Source organism: Podarcis raffonei, chromosome 6 (genome assembly GCF_027172205.1).
Source record: "Podarcis raffonei isolate rPodRaf1 chromosome 6, rPodRaf1.pri, whole genome shotgun sequence".
Taxonomy (NCBI): domain Eukaryota; kingdom Metazoa; phylum Chordata; class Lepidosauria; order Squamata; family Lacertidae; genus Podarcis; species Podarcis raffonei.
The window spans coordinates 7,739,751-7,759,733 of NC_070607.1; the positions used below are offsets into that span (position 1 = coordinate 7,739,751).

General features: G+C 47.3%; 1 protein-coding gene across 4 annotated transcripts in view; it reads left to right on the forward strand.

Annotated features, from left to right (window-relative positions):
* The window catches only part of CACNA1E (calcium voltage-gated channel subunit alpha1 E), a 484,689-nt gene extending 480,880 nt beyond the window's left edge, over positions 1–3,809 (forward strand). For all 4 annotated transcript variants that reach the window (XM_053391316.1, XM_053391315.1, XM_053391319.1 and 1 more), the window contains 2 exons: positions 814–1,004; positions 2,648–3,809. In XM_053391316.1, the coding sequence (XP_053247291.1) occupies positions 814–1,004; positions 2,648–3,187 (731 nt within the window). In that variant the 3' untranslated portion in view covers positions 3,188–3,809. The remainder of the gene's footprint in view (positions 1–813; positions 1,005–2,647) is intronic.
* The last annotated feature ends 16,174 nt before the right edge of the window (positions 3,810–19,983 follow it).

The following is a 19,983-nucleotide window of genomic DNA, read 5'->3' on the forward strand; positions in this document are numbered from 1 at the left end:
CATACGCTTCAGGTTACATAGGCTTCAGGTTACAGACTCTGCTAACCCAGAAATAGTGCTTCAGGTTAAGAACTTTGCTTCAGGATGAGAACAGAAATCGCGCGGCGGCAGCGTGGCAGCAGCGGGAGGCCCCATTAGCTAAAGTGGTGCTTCAGGTTAAGAACAGTTTCAGGTTAAGTACAGACCTCTGAGATGAATTAAGTACTTAACCTGAGGTACCACTGTACAAATTGAGAAGCAGAGACTAGAGGGTGGGGCAAGGCAGGTGGAAGGAGGCCTTGCCTGATGGAGTCTCTCATTTTCCCTGACTGGCCTTTCCACATAACCCACTGTAATTGGCTCCATGATGGCCTCGTGTTTACTCATGTTTACTGAATAGCTGAGATTAGACAATGAAAAAGAAATACTCTTATTGATGTACTGCATATAATTCAGCTTTTCAGCTAAGGAGCTCAAGATTGTTCTCCCACCTCCATTCCACCTACATGTTTTGTCCTCACACAAAAAGGCTAAGTGTGAGGAATAGCAACAAGGCTGAGGTCAGCGCTTGAACTTCGTAACTGAGTTGTGATTTGAAACTGAGTTCCTTACCGCTAATCTGACAGAAGGGGAGACCATGAAACAGTAAAGGGCTGAAAAAATAGGGCTGTGTGCAGGATATGTTTTGGCTACGCTGCAGAGGAGCAGGAAAAGGGTTTCTAGGTCCAAAGGTTATTCAGAAGGATAAAGAAGACATCCTACAATTGGGGCTGAATACAAATCAATGAGGACCTTCATGGAACTTTCTTGTAAGCCTGGCTTTGTCCTCTGCAGGCCATCGATCTGACACACATCGGTCAGGAGGCAGAGAGCGAGGCCGATCTAAGGAACGCAAGCACCTACTATCTCCAGACATTTCCCGCTGCAACTCAGAGGAAAGGAGTCCACAGGCAGATGGTGACTCTCCAGAACGACAGCAGTCCAGATCTCCAAGTGAAGGCAGGTCGCAAACTCCCAACAGACAGGTGAGTGGGAAGCTTGCAAAATAATGTAGGTAAGAGGGAAATGAAGCAAACACACCTGCTCCCTTCCCAATATTTAGGGCCGGTTCACATGTGCTTGTACTCAGTATCTCATCCCTCGTTTCAATTGCAGCCTTGGCCAGGGAATGCCAACATATGGGGCAACACTGAGAAACAGCAGGAGGAAGTAGCAAAATGTACAGCAGAAGTACAAAAAGTATTTGGGAAGGGGGGAAATCTAAATGGGAAGGAGCTGACCCCAAACCTCATGGGATGCTGACTATTTAGGGGGCAAACAGTGGGGTGAGGATAGGAATGCCAGACCCTGGAGGAAGGCACATCTGGCTAAAACACTGAACAGCTGGCATTCCACACGTCCCTTCGTGATTCATGCTTGAATATGTGAAATGACTTCACTTACAAGCTTTGTATTTGAGATGATGACTGTGATGTGATCACTCGGTCCTTTGATCCACAGTGGCAGATTCCTACCATTCGGGAATACAGTTATAAATTTGCATGTATAAACCAACACTTAGAATCATAGAATTACAGAGTTGGAAGGGACCATGAAGGTTATCTTGCAGACTTTCACAGACTCAACGGTAGTTTGGCACTGCTTGCAAACAGGAACATTATCATAATGTTAGGGTTAAAGGTAAAGGGACCCCTGACCATTAGGCCCAGTCACGGACGACTCTGGGGTTGTGGCGCTCATCTTGCTCTACTGGCTGAGGGAGCCAGCGTATGGCTTCCAGGTCATGTGGCCAGCATGACTAAGTCACTTCTGGCAAACCAGAGCAGCGCATAGAAACGCTGTTTACCTTCCCGCTGGAGCAGTACCTATTTATCTACTTGCACTTTGACGTGCTTTCGAACTGCTATATTGGCAGGAGCAGGGACTGAGCAACGGGAGCTCACCCCGTCGCGGGGATCTGAACCACCAACCTTCTGATCGGCAAGCCCTAGGCTCTGTGGTTTAGACCACAGTGCCACCCAATCTAAAAAAAATTACAGAACACGGAGCAAGCATTTAGTATCAAGATACCGAGAGAAAGGAAAAGATGTTAGGAGATGCAGTAGAAGTGCTACCTATGTTATGCTACAGTCTTAAGATGGTGACCCAGGAAGCTCTTCACAGCAAATAACAACAGCAACAGCACACCAAACAATATAATCTTGTATGCTGTATACTGATGCCTTAAACCCCTTTGCAAAAGCGCACTTTGAAGCAGCTCCGTGCTTCTTCTTTAAGGGGTTGGGTGGCAGAGGGTGGGAGCAAGGAGGTTTTCTTCTCTCTCGCCCCCCCATCACAAACCACCTGCTTACTTAAAGGAGGGGCATGGAGTTGCTTCAAAGAGCGCTTTTGCAAAAGGCTTTAACCTCTGCACACCAGTTGATGAGCAGGGTTAAATCCTGCTGCCTTGGCTGTGCAGATTTGTTCCCTACATGGAACAGGGTGCACAGCCAATGCAGGATTAAACCCTCCCTTCATGCCCAGTCATCAGTGATGTCAGTTTAAGGGTGGGCCGATGTGGTTTGGGGAAAGTGGCCTCGCAGGCCTCGCAGAGTTGGACCCCCTCCTAAGCTCTTTACCATTATAAAAAGGTATTTTGCCTCATAGGCCCTTCTCTTCTTCTTTGCAGGGCACTGGCTCCTTGAGCGAGAGTTCCATACCATCACTATCTGACACCAGCACGCCAAGGCGAAGCCGCCGCCAGCTCCCTCCTGTTCCACCAAAGCCACGCCCCCTCATCTCCTACGCTGCTATGATGCAGCACTGTGGAGACATCTCCCCACAGCCTGACGATAGCGAGGGTGGCTCTCCTCTGCTTTCTGGGGTTCTGGAGACAAACAACACCTGCTTGACTGAGTCTTCCAGCTCCCCGCAAGGAAAGCAGAGCCTTCTCTCGACCCCTCAGCGCTATATCTCAGAGCCTTACCTGATGCTCCAGGATGACTCCCATGCTTCAGACTGTGGTGAGGAGGAAACGCTCACCTTTGAGGCTGCTGTGGCCACCAGCCTTGGCCGCTCCAACACGATTGCAGCAGGCCCTCGCTCGAGGCACAGCTGGCAGATGCCAAACGGGCACTACCGGAGGAGGAGGAGAGGGGCGTCACAGGGGGTGATGTGCGGGGCTGGCATCGACGTACTAAGTGATACGGAAGAAGATGACAAGTGCTAGAGGCTGCCTCCCCCTCCCCCCCTGCTCTCCTCTGACGCATGCTGTTTGCCACATTTGGAACGGAATGAAACAGAAATCAAATGCAGCAGAAATAGACCCTCTGTGCAACCACAACAAAAAAAGCCCAAAGCTCTGATTCTTTGTCCTCTCCCCTCCCCTTTTGTTTTAATTGCACAGGGAAGCATTTGATTAGCTCCTGCAACCATGGACACAGCAGAGGTGCACCTGTTTGTTGAGTGAGAGCGAACCATGGCAACAGCAGCCTTCAACCCAACAGCCACATGGGTCTCCGTCCCCCAGAAATCCCAAGAGAGTGTGCCGAGGAAGGCCTGAAGTTACTCGAGAAGCACAGCAAGGGATATTAGGGTGTGGGGGGATTTGAAAAGAAGATTATCGTTTTGCCTCTTTGACACTTGGCAAAAAAAGGAAAAGGAGACCCAAGAAGGAAGTCAAGTTGGTGGTTTGAAGTGCAAGGTCATCTCCCATGAGATGACCACCTTGTCTCCTTTGGGTGATCCCTCTTATGCCATTCAACCAATGGGATGAGTTGAGTTTGAGAGATTTGTCCAGAGTGGAAGTCACAGCATTTGGCCCTCCTGCAGTACCTGTGGTTTTGGGGTTGTACTTCCGTGGGGAAGGGGGCGCCACCACGTAGTGAAAAGGGCTTGGCTTGTGTGAAACCAACTCTGAGTGTTTTGTACCAAGACCAGTGGGTTAAGGATGGGGAAAGGAGAGGACTACTGATGAGCTGAACACAAGATGTGTCTTTATATTCTGATTTTGGAGTGTATGGAAAGTATATATATATATATATGCGTGTATTTATATGCAGCATATATAAACATGCACACATGCAGAGATTTATTTTAATAAGCTGGCATGTACTAGCATCGAGGCCATGTGTTCCCTGTCCCTAAAAAATAGGGAGCATTTTGTCCCAGGGAGCCGTAAAATAGAAGAGATGCTAGTTACAGAAGCCACTAAATTCTGACTCCCCTCAATCATCTGTACTTTGGCATTGCCCACCCTAGCAGAAAGAGCTTCATGCAGAGGTGCAATGCTGCTTGTTTATTGAGCCATATTTTGATTAGAAATTGATGAGGCAACGAAGAGGGATATGCCATCCTCGGACATTTGCTTCCTATGGGATTGTTACTGCTCTGGAATAAGACAACTTTTGAACCGACGACACCTTATATCTGGCGGCTTTGCGAATGGTTCTAGGTGTAGGTTTGGTCCAATCCAGCAGGAAGTCCTTATGTGTTTCTAGCAACGGCCCTTCAAGTAAGGACCAGCCGCAAACTCCAATTGGTAGCCAGCTTGGAAGACAGTAGGCTTGTTGATGGGGGGGTGGAGTTTTGAATCATTGCTTCATCATCTCCTCTGGAATACTTATTGCAGGTGGCATTTTGATTGGTAAGCCTATGTTCCCACATACGGTTTTGTCAGAAAGCAAAATAAAACACCAGAGAGGAAAGGTGAGAGCGAAGGAAAGTTGGTGAGGCCTTTACCTGAGAGTAAGGCAGTGTCCCAAAAGATGCTGGCAGACATCTCCCAAATTCACAAGGTATGAAACAACAGGCCAGTAGCCATAAGCTTCTGCAGAACAGCCTAACAGTCTCTTGAGAGCCGCGGCCTCTCAAAGCTGGTAGACATATTTAATGGATGGAAATATGCAGCAGTAAAAGATCAAGCTCAAAAACCAATCTGGTAGGCTAGGGGAATGTGGATGCTGTAAGGTTCTTACAGTTGGTTGTAAATGCAGAGAGGTGTGAGCGAGATTTTCTGCAGAACTTGTAACGTTTCAAACAAAAAAACGCATATGGAACTGTTTTGTGGCTACATTCCAACTTGTAATAGATCTGGTAATTACATTTGCCTGGCATAAATTTCCTCTGCGCTGTGCTTCTTTACTTGGACCAGTTCTAGCGTTAATAGTTGTTAAAATGTGCCTCTGCCACTCATTAGCCAATTCCAGAGGGGAGTATGAGGAAAGGAATCATTTTTACAGAGCAACCGCAGGATGTGATCTCCAATACTTCCCTTGCTATGGCAGATGCAGTAAGCGCTGCTCCATTTCAAAAGGGGCAGGTTTTTGTAGAAAAGTTAAGAGCCTGCCTTATACCGAATCAGTGCAGAAGCCTTTCACAGCCCTTCCTGGAGATGCCAGGGGAAATTCTGAAGAATGGCTGTGTTTCGGTCTGCGTATTGTGTTGGAAAGCATGACTTAAGATAGGTTTGCCTCTAAATGCCACCTACATCAGATTTCTACCCAGAAGTACTGTATTTTTCGCTCTATAAGATGCACCAGACCACAAGACACACCTAGTTTTTGGAGGAGGAAAACAAGAAAACAAATATTCTGAATCTCAGAAGCCAGAACAGCAAGAGGGATCGCTGCGCAGTGAAAGCAGCAATCCCTCTTGCTGTTCTGGCTTCTGGGATAGCTGCGCAGCCTGCATTCGCTCCATAAGACGCACACACATTTCCCCTTACTTTTTAGGAGGGAAAAAGTGAGTCTTATAGAGCAAAAAGTACGGTAATCAAAGGCCTCTTCAGCTAAAATGGAGGGCTACAGAAGGATTTGGCCAGGAGTGCTACCTTTCTCAGATGTCAGTCTGGAAACTAAAATAACACCCCCCCCCCTTTCCTCCTCCCCAGGCAGGCTCCCAGTTTAACTGGAAGAGGATCTTCCTTGACCCTACTGCCTTCACGCCAAAACCCACTTCCTACCTCCTTCCCAGTCGTTCATGACTGCCATTTATCTCTCTGCTAGGGAACGGGTGTCTGTCTCCAAGCTACGGATCCAGAGAGGTTAGGCTGAACAATTTTGACAAGGTCAAGATCACCAGTGAGCTTCATAGCTGTGGGGATTTGAGCCCTTTGGCCAAGATGGATTTCCCCATGATAAAAGCTTGCGGGAGGAAGTGGTGCTGGCTTGCCACAAAATGCCAGCATAAGGGGCTCTGCTCCACCCCCACCCCCCAAATGGGCTGTAAATAAAAGAGTTGGCATCTCAAGCTTCTAACTACAAAGGGTTTTCTGATAATTAGCCAAGCTTTCTGTAAATATACAACGAGGGCTGAGTTTATGTAAGGAAGGAGTTTCTTTGTGCGTACTGGGGTGGGGTGGGGGGAAATGCAGAAAAGATCCTTGTTCTCTGAAGAATGTCTCAATTATGCCTTTTTTTGATTTTGGAGACCAGCAAGTGTGCTATGAAGTTTATATAAGAATTTTGAAATATTTCTACCTTTTTAGGGTGTATGTGTGCAGAGTGGACCCTATCTTTCATGTTTTGTATCACTTCAGCCTATGATCTGGAGATCTCTTGTATGAAAGCTTGGCTTTGGTGGCTCTCAGCTCCTGAGCTACAGATGAGACCTTGTGCAGCCTTTTATCCCAAGAACCTTGATGCCATGTTTGGACGAATCTGTGGTTACATAAGTGGAACCATATTGGACCTCAGAACTTCCAGTTAGCTATGTAATTGCTAGTTTCATGGCTCATTGTTGTATATTGGAGCTGGGGTGTAGCCTTGATTTGCTGGTTTTACTCTGAGTAGAAAGCACTTGACGAGTGAACTGGTTTTCCCAGGAGTGAGAGCTCATCTGCTTGAGTTAGGGGGCTGCTTGATGTACCCCTCTCTCATCAGACAGGGTGCACCCATCTTGAGCAGCTGAATTGTGGCCAATGAACTAGTAAGGCTTTGCTCCATGATCTGTGGGTACTCAACTTTTTACATGTTAGTGTGGAAGGCAGGCAAGGAAGGGGAAAAAATGATCAAAAACTATAATTAAAGTACCATAAAAATAAAGAAGGAAGAAAAGGAGGAGGTCCTTATCTCTGAGTTCAGTAAAATTGAAAGCTCTCAATCCAGGAAATGGACTAATCATCTCTAAATCATATTGAATGCAATGGGACATAATTTAGTTGTCAATGAATTCAGTGATTGGAATGAACTAGTTTAGTTGAACAAAGTTTGCTGAACTAATTTGCTGAACTAATTTTAAAATCTGTGAACTATACCTGAAAGCAGTTCCCAGAACTGGTGATTGAACTAAAGGTGAATTAAGTTGATTTGGTGTAGAACTTTGTGTGCTTTCTAGTTCACCTTCACATTCATTCCCTCACCTCAACTACAAGCAGGAGGCCCAGAGTCTTTGTTTTCATTTAAAAAAATAAATGTAAGTTAGACATCCCTAGAGAAAGTTATACATCAAAATATGGAGGCAATGTTCTAAGACTTTTTAAGCAGATATACAGGCACTGCTGCAGCTAAGGACACTTGCCGCTTAATCACTACTTCTTTACTGCTAAGCCATCAGAAGAAAGGAATGTGAGACATTCCTGTATCCTCCCTAAATAAATTTGCTTTCTCCCAACAGGAGCACCTTGCAGCAAGAAGTACAGGCAGGAACGAAGCAAATGATGCTTTGTGCCTTTAACAGCTGTGTGGCTGCCACAAATTATCCAGGGTGAGCCTTTTCTAGTATGGAAATACTTGAAAATTCTACTAGGGAAATACTAGAAATTTTAATAGGGGAAGTTTCACCTGTTAACAGTCTTCTTGTAAGACATCTTATTACTTGTGTGTGGCCCCTGATTTAGTTTTGGACACTATATTTCAGCACAGCAGCACATAATATTCTGAAGGCTGGAAAAAGGTTGCTGAGAATGAACTTTCTATCAGCTAAAAAGTTCATTTGGATGAGCTTGAACTGAACTAGTTTGTTTTGTAAAATGGCAAACTGGAACTAGTTCCTTTTTGGATAGGGTAAACCATTACTAGTTCCATTTTTAAATGACCTTTCCAAGCACTGCCTGCTTATCAGCAAGACTTAAGTGCAATTAACTAATTTTATATATTAAAAAATAGCTCAATGTGCTTCCTAATCTCGAGTTCAACATGTCACTTAATAGGCTACAGACATTCACACTAGACTAACCTATTTTAATAAACATAGTGGTATATATGATTGTAGTAGCCCTTGAATAGCTGGGTCACAGTATAACTGGCCAGGGGTAAACCACAAATGTCAACAAGTCCTAAGATTTACTAAAGTTGTGGCATGTTGCACTGGAGACCATTCCCCACCCCCTCCACACTACCGAGTCATTAACACGAAATAAGCTATTTATACAAAGTTAGACTAAACTGCAAGGCTGGGAGTTCTTGCTTTCATGTGGTAATGTGAACATTTATGGATTCCATTCTTACAGGGTTCTTTGCTTATATTTCTTAAACTTGCACCCATCAAGGGGTATGTGCATGTGCAACATTACTGACACGCATCACAAATACAACAATGCGTTCAGTCCAGGGCTGGTCATCACACTCAGCCTAGCGTTGGATGGGAGCCAGTAGGTGCTGGGAGGATGAAACCATAGAATCAGGGCTGTCTTAAGTATATTCAGCGGTGTGGTGCAAAGATCCCTCTGATGACACACACACACCCATTTCCCAGAGTTGCCGACCTCTTTACGATGCTGCTGGCAGCTTTGCGGGGCTGGAGGAGGCAGGCAGTGGTTGGAGGGCGGCTCCTCCGGTGGGGAAGAAGCGGAGGCTCCGGGTGGGCACTGCTTCAGCGAGGTGGGCAAGCTGAAGCTGGGAAGCACCATGCCCAGCCTCCACCTTCGCCTCTTCCCTGGCGCCCGTGCTGCGGTGGCCATGGCAAGCAGAGGCTCCGGGTGCGGCGCTGCTTTGGCATGGCATGGCGGAGGCGGGTGGTGGCAGCGAGCTGACGTCCAGCCTCCGCCTCTTCTCTGGCGCCCTCCAGAACCTGGCGCCCTGGCACCCCGCACCACTTGCCTCTATGGTCAAGACGCCCCTGCATAGAATTCTAGAGTTGGAAAGGGACCCTGAATGCCATCTAGTCCAACACCCTTCAATGCAGAAATCCTTCCCTCAGCCATCCCTCAGTGGGCTCCAACCACCAACCTTCGGGTTAACAGCCAGATGTGCTAAATGACTGGCTGCAAAGGAAAATTGTGCGTGCATCTGTAAACTAGAGAGGAGGCACCCTACAAAAAAAAGAAGGGCTGTTTGAGCATCCTTGGTTGTTGGTTTTTTTTAAGTATTGGTATTAGAATTATTCCCACTCTAAAGAAAGGCATTCAAATCACCAAACTATATTCTGCTACGAAGCTCTCAGTCTGCTGTCAAGTGCCAAGAATATTTGTGCCTCAAAGCATTCTGCAAAGGAGGGGATTTGGATTTTTAAACCGCCCAAAGACAATCGCTACGACCACTTCAACATAGCAGGTGCACAACAGGGGAGGGAGAATACCTTATTCCAAGGGAGAGGGTGAGTTTGGAGATGGATTGGGAGACAGTTTCCGCTGAAACTACATGAAATGGAATAGGAGAAGAGGGGGAGACCCGCTTTGCCTCTGAACTGAGATAAAACCAAACTGAAATGGCGCCAATTAGTGTGTGTGGATGGCAAACGAAGACTGATTTGGTGACCTGAGGCAAGTAGCTGCACCCAGTCTCCCCTAAGCGCCTGAAGCCGCCGTCCATCTCAATTTCACAGGAAGACCAGCGAAACACAATACGGAGGCTGCAATTTACCTTACTGATGCTGTGCTGACGCGCATTAAGCTGGGCGTCACCCTACAGCCTTGCCTTCCTCTCCTCAGTGTGAAACTTCTGGCCAGTCCGTGCTCTTCTTAGAAGTAGCCAGCTATCAGCTCCCTGGGGTGGTTTCAGGGCAACCCGCCCAAAGCCAAATACCGCATTCAGCGCTGCATGTTGATGAGGTGGATATATTGTAACATAAGTGCTTGTTTGGATCCAAAATAAAACCACAAAAAAATTACAAATCTGTAAAACTTAAATGTTTTTTTCTTTTTGTCAAAGAAAAAAAATAAAATAAAATAAAACCTTGTTGTAAAGAATTACTCTAGCCCGGAGCTATTTTCCCCCCTCTTTGAACTGCCGTTTATTTCTGTTCCTACCCTCTGTTGTTGTTGTTTAGTCGTTTAGTCGTGTCCGACTCTTCGTGACCCCATGGACCAGAGCACGCCAGGCCCTCCTGTCTTCCACTGCCTCCCGCAGTTTGGTCAAACTCATGCTGGTAGCTTCAAGAACACTGTCCAACCATCTCATCCTCTGTCGTCCCCTTCTCCTTGTGCCCTCCATCTTTCCCAACATCATGTTGTTTTTACATGAGTAGAATGTGTCCTTTTATTTAAAATGCATCTCTGGGTTATTTGTGGGCCATAGGAATTCGTTCATTTTTCTTCTTCAAAATATAGTCTGGCCCACCACGTGGTCTGAGGGATGGTGGACCAGCCCACAGCTGAAAAAGGTTGCTGACCCCTGCCGTAGAGTTTCCCCTTCCCACCCCATGCGACTGCCAACCATGCCTTTCTTCTTTCCAACACTATTTCTGAAGTCACATCTCTCCTCTATTCCGCAACTCCACTTTGCACCCCTTGTTTTCACTTTCACCCCATGTCGCCGCCTCTTCCTCCTCCTGTGCAACTCCCACTTGCACACAAACTCCTCTCAGGGTGACCTGCATCTTGCTTCTCCACACCTTTCGACTGCTACTGAGCACCCTTTTCGCCTTGTGCCCAGGCAGCCCCAGCCCCAGCAATCGTAAGAAAGGAATAAAGGCTCTGACAATGTGTTATGGAATTAAAATTAGGCCACAACTTTATTAAACTTCCGAAAGTAGGAAGATCTTGGCTTAGGCCTTGGGCCTATATCCCTCCCAGCCCCCCAGCCGGGGGGAACTGGGGCTCATCAGGGTAAATGGGATATGGGGGTGCTCTGTGAGACTTAAGTGTAGCAGCCAGCCCAGCCCATATCCCTACACGCAGGGTAGTTCACTGACAACCTTTCGGTGTATGGCCAGTGACACCCATTAGTAAAGGTAAAGGGACCCCTGACCATTAGGTCCAGTCGTGGCCGACTCTGGGGTTGCGGCGCTCATCTCGCTTTATTGGCCGAGGGAGCCGGGGTACAGCTTCCGGGTCATGTGGCCAGCATGACTAAGCCGCTTCTGGCGAACCAGAGCAGCGTACGGAAACGCCATTTACCTTCCCGCTGGAGCGGTACCTATTTATCTACTTGCACTTTGACGTGCTTTCGAACTGCTAGGTTGGCAGGAGCAGGGACCGAGCAACGGGAGCTCACCCCGTCGTGGGGATTTGAACCACTGACTTTCTGATTGGCAAGTCCTAGGCTCTGTGGTTTGACCCACAGCGCCACCCGTGTCCCTGTGACACCCCCTTTTAAGAGGGAATTGACACAGCAGGGGGGTGAGTCACCACACACACACACACACACACCATTAAAGGGAAGAAAAGACTAAAGGATTCCACCCAAGGCCATAACCACCGAAGTTGTGACGAATTGCTACGGGGAAGACAAAACCTGCCAATGCAGGAAAAATTCTTCCCGGTCCTTCAACAGCAACCAGTCAAAGACCACAGCAGCACTGCTAAACAGGAAGAAAAAGTTAACTTGCAAACAAGAAATCTAAGGGAGGGGAGGGTGGGTGAATCTCCTGAGCTGACTGCCTGGCTATTGTCGGCTCCACACCCTATTTATAAATGGGGCTGGTCCCACCTCCCAGCAAGAAACTTGACTATTGAGGCTGGGCGTGATCCTCCAAATAATAATAATAATAATAATAATAATAATAATTTATTATTTATACCCCGCCCATCTGGCTGGGCCTCCCCAGCCACTCTGGGCGGCTTCCATAAAAACCAAAAATACAATAAAATATCACACGTTAAAAACTTCCCTGAACAGGGCTGCCTTAAGATGTCTTCTGAATGTCAGGTAGTTGTTTATCTCTTTGACATCTGCTGGAAGGGCGTTCCACAGGGCGGGCGCCACTACCGAGAAGGCCCTCTGCCTGGTTCCCTGTAGCTTTGCTTCTCGCAATGAGGGAACTGCCAGAAGGCCCTCGGCGCTGGACCTCAGCGTCCGGGCAGAATGATGGGGGTGGAGACGCTCCTTCAGGTATACAGGACCGAGGCCGTTTAGGGCTTTAAAGGTCAGCACCAACACTTTGAATTGTGCTCGGAAACGGAAATAATAACACTTGAGAGGCAGGCCAGTCCCTGTTTGCCATTAAGTTCCCAGAGAACTGTGGCACCATGCGCAATCCTGCAAAGGGCACCCACAAGTGTGAGTGCTCATAATGAGAACCATCCCATCCTATTCTTTCAGAACCCCTGCTTTCATCTGTAACCCCACTCTCACGCTTCAGACTCCACCCTTTATTACAACCCTCTTTACACCCCCAGTTTAACCTAACTCCCTTTTTTCCCTTATGTTTCTCAATTCTCCCATGTGTGAGAAAGAAAGGTTGCAGACCCCTCAAATATCCCACTGTGTGAAGGTACTTTTCTCAAATCTCTTTATTGTCATTGTCCGATACAGAACAATGAAATTGGAAATCTACATAAAACATTCAAAACCCCCTAAAAACTCTGAAACCCCATTTTAAAATACAATATACTATAGAGACTCCTTATGCTGCGTTTAGAACCAGAATTGCACTTGCGTAGAAACTGTTTCTCAGGCGGCTAGTCCTAGTCTTTATAACCCTGTACCTTCTTCCAGAAGGCAGAAGCTGGAAGAGATAATTTCCGGGGTTCACACTATCCTGCGCTATCTCTGCAGCTTTCTTATGGCACCTGGAAGCATAGATTTGATCCAAGGTGGGAAGAGTGCACCCAATTATTCTCTCTGCAGTCTTTACAACCCTGGACAGCATTGTTTTTCCCCTGACTGTGCAGCTCCCAAACCACACACACAGACCATAAGTTAATACGCTCTCCACAGTACAATGGTAAAATGCCATCAACAGGTCCTTGGAGAGATTGTTTTTCCGGAGGATTCTCAGAAAATACAATCTCTGCTGTGCTGTCTTCATCAAGTCCTTGCTGTTTTCTCCCCAGGTTAGGTCATCTCTCAACTCCATTCCCAGAAATCGAAACACCGAGACCTGTTCCACGCACTTCCCCTCAGTAATAAGTGGCTGAATATTCAATTTACATTTCCTAAAGTCCACAATGATCTCTTTTGTTTTCTTTACGTTAAGGAGTAAGTTGCTTTTCCTGCACCACTCCCCCAACTGCTCAACTTCCTTTCCCCTAGGGGGATAGAGAGCAATTTTAGCAACTCATTTTGCACAAAGGGAAAAGAGAGGAAATTTTCTAAACACCCGAAATAGCAGGGAAGTTTTGAGTTATGCTTTCCCAGGGAACCTGTGCGCTACAATAGCTGAAGAAAGGCAAAAAGGCAAATTCACCTACCAGTGAATTCAGATTGCGCAATTACCCTGGATAAGGGAGCTTCTCAAAAGTGGGGCTTTTTGCAGTAAGGAAAGTGAGGGGGAAAGGCTTTGAAAAGTGCAGGATAACACTTGACTTGACAATACTCATCTAATCTGTAAACAAGTCGGGATGAATGCTCAGCAAACAGTTTGACTGGAGGCAACCTACTGTGCCACTCAGCTCTATGGCTATGGCTTAACCTCGGGGCCCAAATCTAGGGCCACACAGCTCAGGAGGCCCTCAAATGACATTCTAAAGGGCAACTGCTGGAGGCAACAGCAAAAAAGTCCCACATCAGCTGCTGGGACAGGATGGGCATGCTGTGGCGCACTGGGGTTAATGCTCCTCCTCCTCACAGCATGTTTTCTTCTTACTTTAAAAGACATTTTATAATTGGGGGGTGGCAGCAGGCACATTAGTGGCTGTAGGTACTCATTTTATTATTTTTACTTTAAGCGTATATCCTTTTCTCCCACAAAACGGTGCTTCATCGAAAGTAAATGTGTTTAGCATCGAGGCAGAAGCAGTGAACCCCATTGTTTTTCCTGCAGTCATAATGATGCTGCCGTTTTAATGAGGTTAAGTTGTGGAATTGCACATGCTCAAAAGTATTCCCCCCCCCCTTTCAGGTTTGCAAACTGTTTTTCTTTGCATTTTGCTCTAACAAATCAGGAACGTAGACAGGGGCATAGGAAGGGGGGAGGTGGGGGCAGTTGCCCCAGGTGTCATCCCTGGGGGGGGGGGCGGGTTGACAAAATCCCCCACGGGCAGATCGCTGCGCCGCCCCCCAGGGCGCCAATAGCTGAGCTGATCGCCACCTGATGCTGATGGCCGCGCCGATTGCCCCCAATGGGCGACGATCGCCCCAATGGGTGCCAATCGCCGGGCCGATCACCCCCAATGGGCACCAATCACCCTGCCCCCCTGGGCAGCTTGCCACCCCCGGGTGCATGGGATGTGCGCCGCTCCGGGTGCCCGTGTGGCTAGCTCCGCCGCTGAATATAGAAGCAGTTATAAAACATGGAAAAAGAGAAGAAAAATGTTAAACACTACACGTGGCCGTCTAAAAGAGGGGCCCTTAAGACCGCCAAGCCCAGTTACCGGCATCGACTGTCCAGTTTGCTTGCCAGAATGTTTGACAAATGTGTTGCGGAAGCAGGAGAAAGCAGGACTCAAGCTGTGGAAGGGAGGAAGAGCAATGATTTGAACTCAAGTTATGTCTATGCACTGTGGGTTAAACCCCAGAGTTGGCCACGACTGAACCTAATGGCCAGGGGTTCCTTTACCTTTACTTTATGTCTATGCAACGCAACCTTAGATCATGCAGAAAACAGCCCCGAGAACCATTCTCCAATCAGCAGTCTATTGTTAGTCTATGTTGGAATTAAATCTTTTTAATACAATGGGGTTTTGCGCAGGAACGGCGCCAATAAGGGAACTCAATACAAGATAAAGGAAATGGCTCAACTCATCTTTGAAGTTTTTTGTTTGTTTTTTTAATTTTAAAAACCAGATAGGATCTTCAAGTCCGGCTGCTGCTAGAAAAAGCTTGAAGGAGACATGACAAATGGCAGTGAGCCTATGAAGGCGAATGAGGGCAATATGGATCTCATTAGCGGTAATTGAGGTTGTGGTAAGTGGTAATGGGCTGGAACAGAAGGAGACAAGGTGAAGATTCGAAGTTCCCAACTTAGTATTTTGCCATGCTGCATAATACCTGTAATGGTTCTAGGGGTTGCTCGTGCGTAAGTTGCCGCCACTCCTGGCTAGGTTACCTGGTTGAACCCTTTCTGTCTGGACAGCCTCTAGCTTCATGGCTGTCTCAGTCGCTGGCAGAATCCGTCAGTGGGCGTTTCTTGAACTTCTTCCAGCAAAGAAGTTCTTTGACACCAAGTCTCCTCCTACTCTCCCTGCGCGGAAGTCTTCTGCGCAGGGAGGGTGTGGGCAGCGGAGTACCCGTACTTTCTCCGCTGGTCTCCGGTGAGGAGTCTTGGAGCCTCCTCTCTGATTCCCCCATCTGCCCCCCTTCTCCACTGGTGTTACGCTGATTTCCTTCCCCAGCAGATGGGCTGCCTCTCTCCCTACTGGGACCCTCTCCGGCATCCCTCTGGAGCCTTCCCTCCGCCTCTAGCTCCGATGGCAGTTCCCTGACAATACCCCTAGGTGGGACACTGGTGGCGTTGTGGTCTAAACCACAGAGCCTAGAGCTTGCCGATCAGAAGGTCGGCGGTTCGAATCCCTGCGATGGGGTGAGCTCCCATTGCTCAGTCTCTGCTCCTGCCAACCTAGCAGCTCAAAAGCACGTCAAAGTGCAAGTAGATAAATAGGTACTACTCCAGCGGGCCACATGACCCGGAAAAACTGTCTGCAGACAAACGCCGGCTCCCTTGGCCTGTAAGGTGAGATGAGTGCCGCAACCCCAGAGTCATTCACGACTGGACTTAACTGTCAGGGGTCCTTTACCTTTACTTTTATAATACCCCTAGAAGTCAGCTAGAACAAGTTCTTCGTCCCTTCTCCTGCTGGGTGCTGTGCAGTTAAAGGGCCCCATTACCTTCAGTAGCTTAGGGCCTCATCAAACCTAAATCCAACCCTGGTGGAACACGATGGGGAAATACACTGACAAAATTGGGACAATACTTACTTTGAAGAAACATCATCTAACCACCCTGAAAACAAATCAGGATGAATGCTTGGCAAACAGATCACCTGACTGCACCCTAGAGACAGCTTCCAGTTGTTAGGTGTTACATTCATCCTTGTAGTTGATCGGCCAGTGACTGGTAAAAGAGAAAGGGTGACTGTCATGCACACGTAATTGTGAGCCGAGGTAGATTCAAAATCAACAGGGATTTAGCTCTCTCTTTTATAATTGCGCAGAAAGAACGAATGGGATCAGAGCTTGCCAGGAATAATATAGTAAAGGTAAAGGTAAAGGTACCCCTGCCTGTACGGGCCTGTCTTGACAGACTCTGGGGTTGTGCGCCCATCTCACTCAAGAGGCCGGGAGCCAGCGCTGTCCGCAGACACTTCCGGGTCACGTGGCCAGCGTGACGAAGCTGCTCTGGCGAGCCAGAGCCGCACACGGAAACGCCGTTTACCTTCCCGCTGGTAAGCGGTCCCTATTTATCTACTTGCACCCAGGGGTGCTTTCGAACTGCTAGGTTGGCAGGCGCTGGGACCGAGCAGCGGGAGCGCACCCCGCCGTGGGGATTCGAACCGCCGACCTTTTGATCGGCAAGCCCTAGGCGCTGAGGCTTTTACCCACAGCGCCACCCGCGTCCCTATAATATAGCACAGGAGAAATGAAGTGAGAGGCCACCATTTCTTCTTCTTCTTTGGTGATCACTCGTAGCCGTGTAAGACTGTCTTCCATAAACACAGTTTTGGACTGTGGAGGCCAATTCTGGATCCACACATCCTTCCACATTAGGGACATTGGTTTCTGGGTGGGAGTTGCTCACGGTGTGGATTTGCCAAGCATGACTTCCTCCTAGCACGTTTCTCCCTTGCGTTCTGAGTTCAAGTGTCTTCAAAGCCCATGACACCTTTGGTAAAGGCTGTTCTCCAATTGGAGGGCTCACAGGCCATTGTGGTTCCCAGTTGTCGGTGTCTACTCTACATTTTTTTTTTTTTTTTTTTTTAGATTTGCCTTGAGAGAGTCTTTAATAAACCTCTTTTGTTGACCACCAGCATTATGCTTTCCATTTTTAAGGTTGGAATAGAGTAGTTGCTTTGGAAGACGATCATCAGGCATCCGCACAACATGACCAGGCCAACAAAGTTGATGTTGAAGAATCATTGCTTTGACACTGGGCAACTTGGCTTCTTCCAGTACAGTATTAGTTCGCCTGTCTTCCCAAGTGATGTGTAAAAATTTTTGGAGACACCATTGATAGAATCTTTCGAGGGGTTGGAGATGGCGTTTATGAGTGGTCCATGTTTCACAAGCATATGGCCACCTGCATTGGTGATGTGTTTTTTGGAAAGGGGCTCCATTCCAAGCTGTCCTATCACAATTCACTCATCCAGCACCACCAAAAGATTAGATACTTTTGGAAAGCTTGCATATAATAGCTGAGGCAGGAATCATTGGCAGAGAAGGTGGCATGATGAAGCAGGGAGAACCTCCCATTCAGAGGGTTTCCATTGCACCAAATCCTCAGCCCTATTGTTTGATATCTCAGAGGAGCTGACAAGAGTCTGAGTCATCATCTCATCATGATAGATGGGGGAATGCGAACTGCACTGGAGACAATAGAAATGCAGATTATTCCTCTTAATAATAGTTCTGCGGGGAGGAGGAAGCATATAAATATAGAAAAGCCAAGGCTTCAGAACAGGTACTTCAGGAATGCTATTTATGATACAGGAAAATCAACGTGGGTTCTGTTGGTCCAAAGATTAAGCAACAGTATGACAGGACAATGTGTTTTATAAAGATGGGGGAAAGTTGCTTTACAACTATCAATGGTGCTTACCCATAATCCGGACACAGTTCTGGATTTACATATAAGCTAAACAAGCTATAGCTTAGGGCCCCAAGTGGGGCCCCCCCAAAAATATACTTCTTCTTAATTGTATTTCAGTTCAACAATTAGTTTGATAAAATACATATTTTGTTGTGTGCAAATGGCTTTAGATACCTATTAGGTCCATCAATTACCATATAGCATATATTCAACACAAAAAACAGCAACCATTTGTTGTTGACAAAGGACAGTTGGATATATAAAGGGCCCCATTACCTTCAGTAGCTTAGGCCCTCATCAAACCTAAATCCGGCCCTGTCCGGACAGCTTCCAAACAGCTGGTTTGCTAGCACAGAAGTCAGACAAGGTTGGCTATTGAATGCCATTTATTCCAATCTGTTTGTGGCAAGGTTAGATGCTGTTGCGTCAAGCAAGTATTACCCATTGCTTTTCAGTGAATTTCCTTGACTGGGTATTTAGCACCGTATCCCACAAATAAAATGAGCTGCCGGAAGAACAATCTTCCCCCATTCTGTAAAAGTGTGCGTTTCTCTAGAGGGATATTCAGCTGCCTTCTACTGTCATGGCGACCCCCAACCAAGAAGGCTGCTTTTTTAAAAATAGTGGCAGCCATTTTGAATTTCCCAAAATTAATAAAACTACCACAAGATAGGGTTTCCATGGGAAAACCAAAGGGCGGCCACTCCTAGTCTCTTCACCACACCTCGCCCCCTAAATATTGCCGGAACGAGATAGCCAGTTTCGAGGTGGCTGAAAAATTGCCCTTGTCAGTTTGGTCCAGCCCTGTTTCAAATACACAAGCCTCACTCTTCTGGCTATGCTGTGTTGATCTTCCTTCTGTCAGCCAGGATGCCAGCCGTGCAAACTTCGTCACAGCAGTTGTGTCCTTGGCGCCAGCAATGAGCCACTTCTCGCAGAAGCAGTTGCTTCTCACCGGTAGGCTAGAAATTGTGCACAAATTATAAGAGGTGGTTTTGAACAAGACCCCTGAAAGAAAAACAACTAAATTGTCCTCCTGGGGAGAGATGTGTGTGTTGGAGGGGAGCGAGGTCGTGCGCGTGTTGTGTGTTTGTGCTTGTTGTGATGGCGAAGGAGAATAATAGAAGATTGTGTTGAGTACTTGTCATTCCATCTCTTTTGTTCCCTGGGAACACAGTGGAGGAAGTGCATTGAGGGCAGGAACATACTCAGAAACTAAAATGAAAGGGAATAGCCTCAGCCAGCACCATTAGGAAGGATGGAGTCATTTAACGGAATGGGCTCTGTGAATAGCTCCTCAATACGAATGTACATTTTCAGCCTGGACTGACTTGACATGACTAGGACAGAGATGGAGAATGTATGTTTGAAAGCAGGACATACTGAATGCATTTGGGTACCTATTCAAGGCCTCCTCTTGCCAGCTTTTTCACTGGGATCTGTGCCACCATTTCAGCATGGGACTGTCTTCCCCGTGATGTAAAAAATTGGGGTTTGGCTTTTGCTGCCCAACCCCGCATGGGACTCTGAGTCCCCTAAGTCCATGATTGGTCCGAGAAGAATGGATGGAGGCAGGATCCATTGGAAAGCAAGGCAGATATTTATTTTTCTGTTGCAACAGACTTCCCTCCCCTCCTTCCAAGGAGGGCGAGACCCTGAACAACAACAACAACAATTTATTATTTATACCCCCCCAAAAAAAAAATCTGGCTGGGTTTCCCCAGCAACTCTGGGTGGCTCCCAATTGAATATTAAAAACACAATACAGCATTAAACATTAAAAACTTCCCTAAAGAGGGCTGCCTTCAGATGTCTTCTAAAAGTAGGATAGGTGCTTATTTCCTTGACTTCTGCTGGGTGGGCATTCCACAGGGCGGGCGCCACTACCGAGAAGGCCCTTTGCCTGGTTCCCTGTAACCTCACTTCTCGCAGTGAGGGAACCGCCAGAAGGCCCTCGGCGCTGGACCTCAGTGTCCAGGCTGAACGATGGGGGTGGAGATGCTCCTTCAGGTATACTGAGCC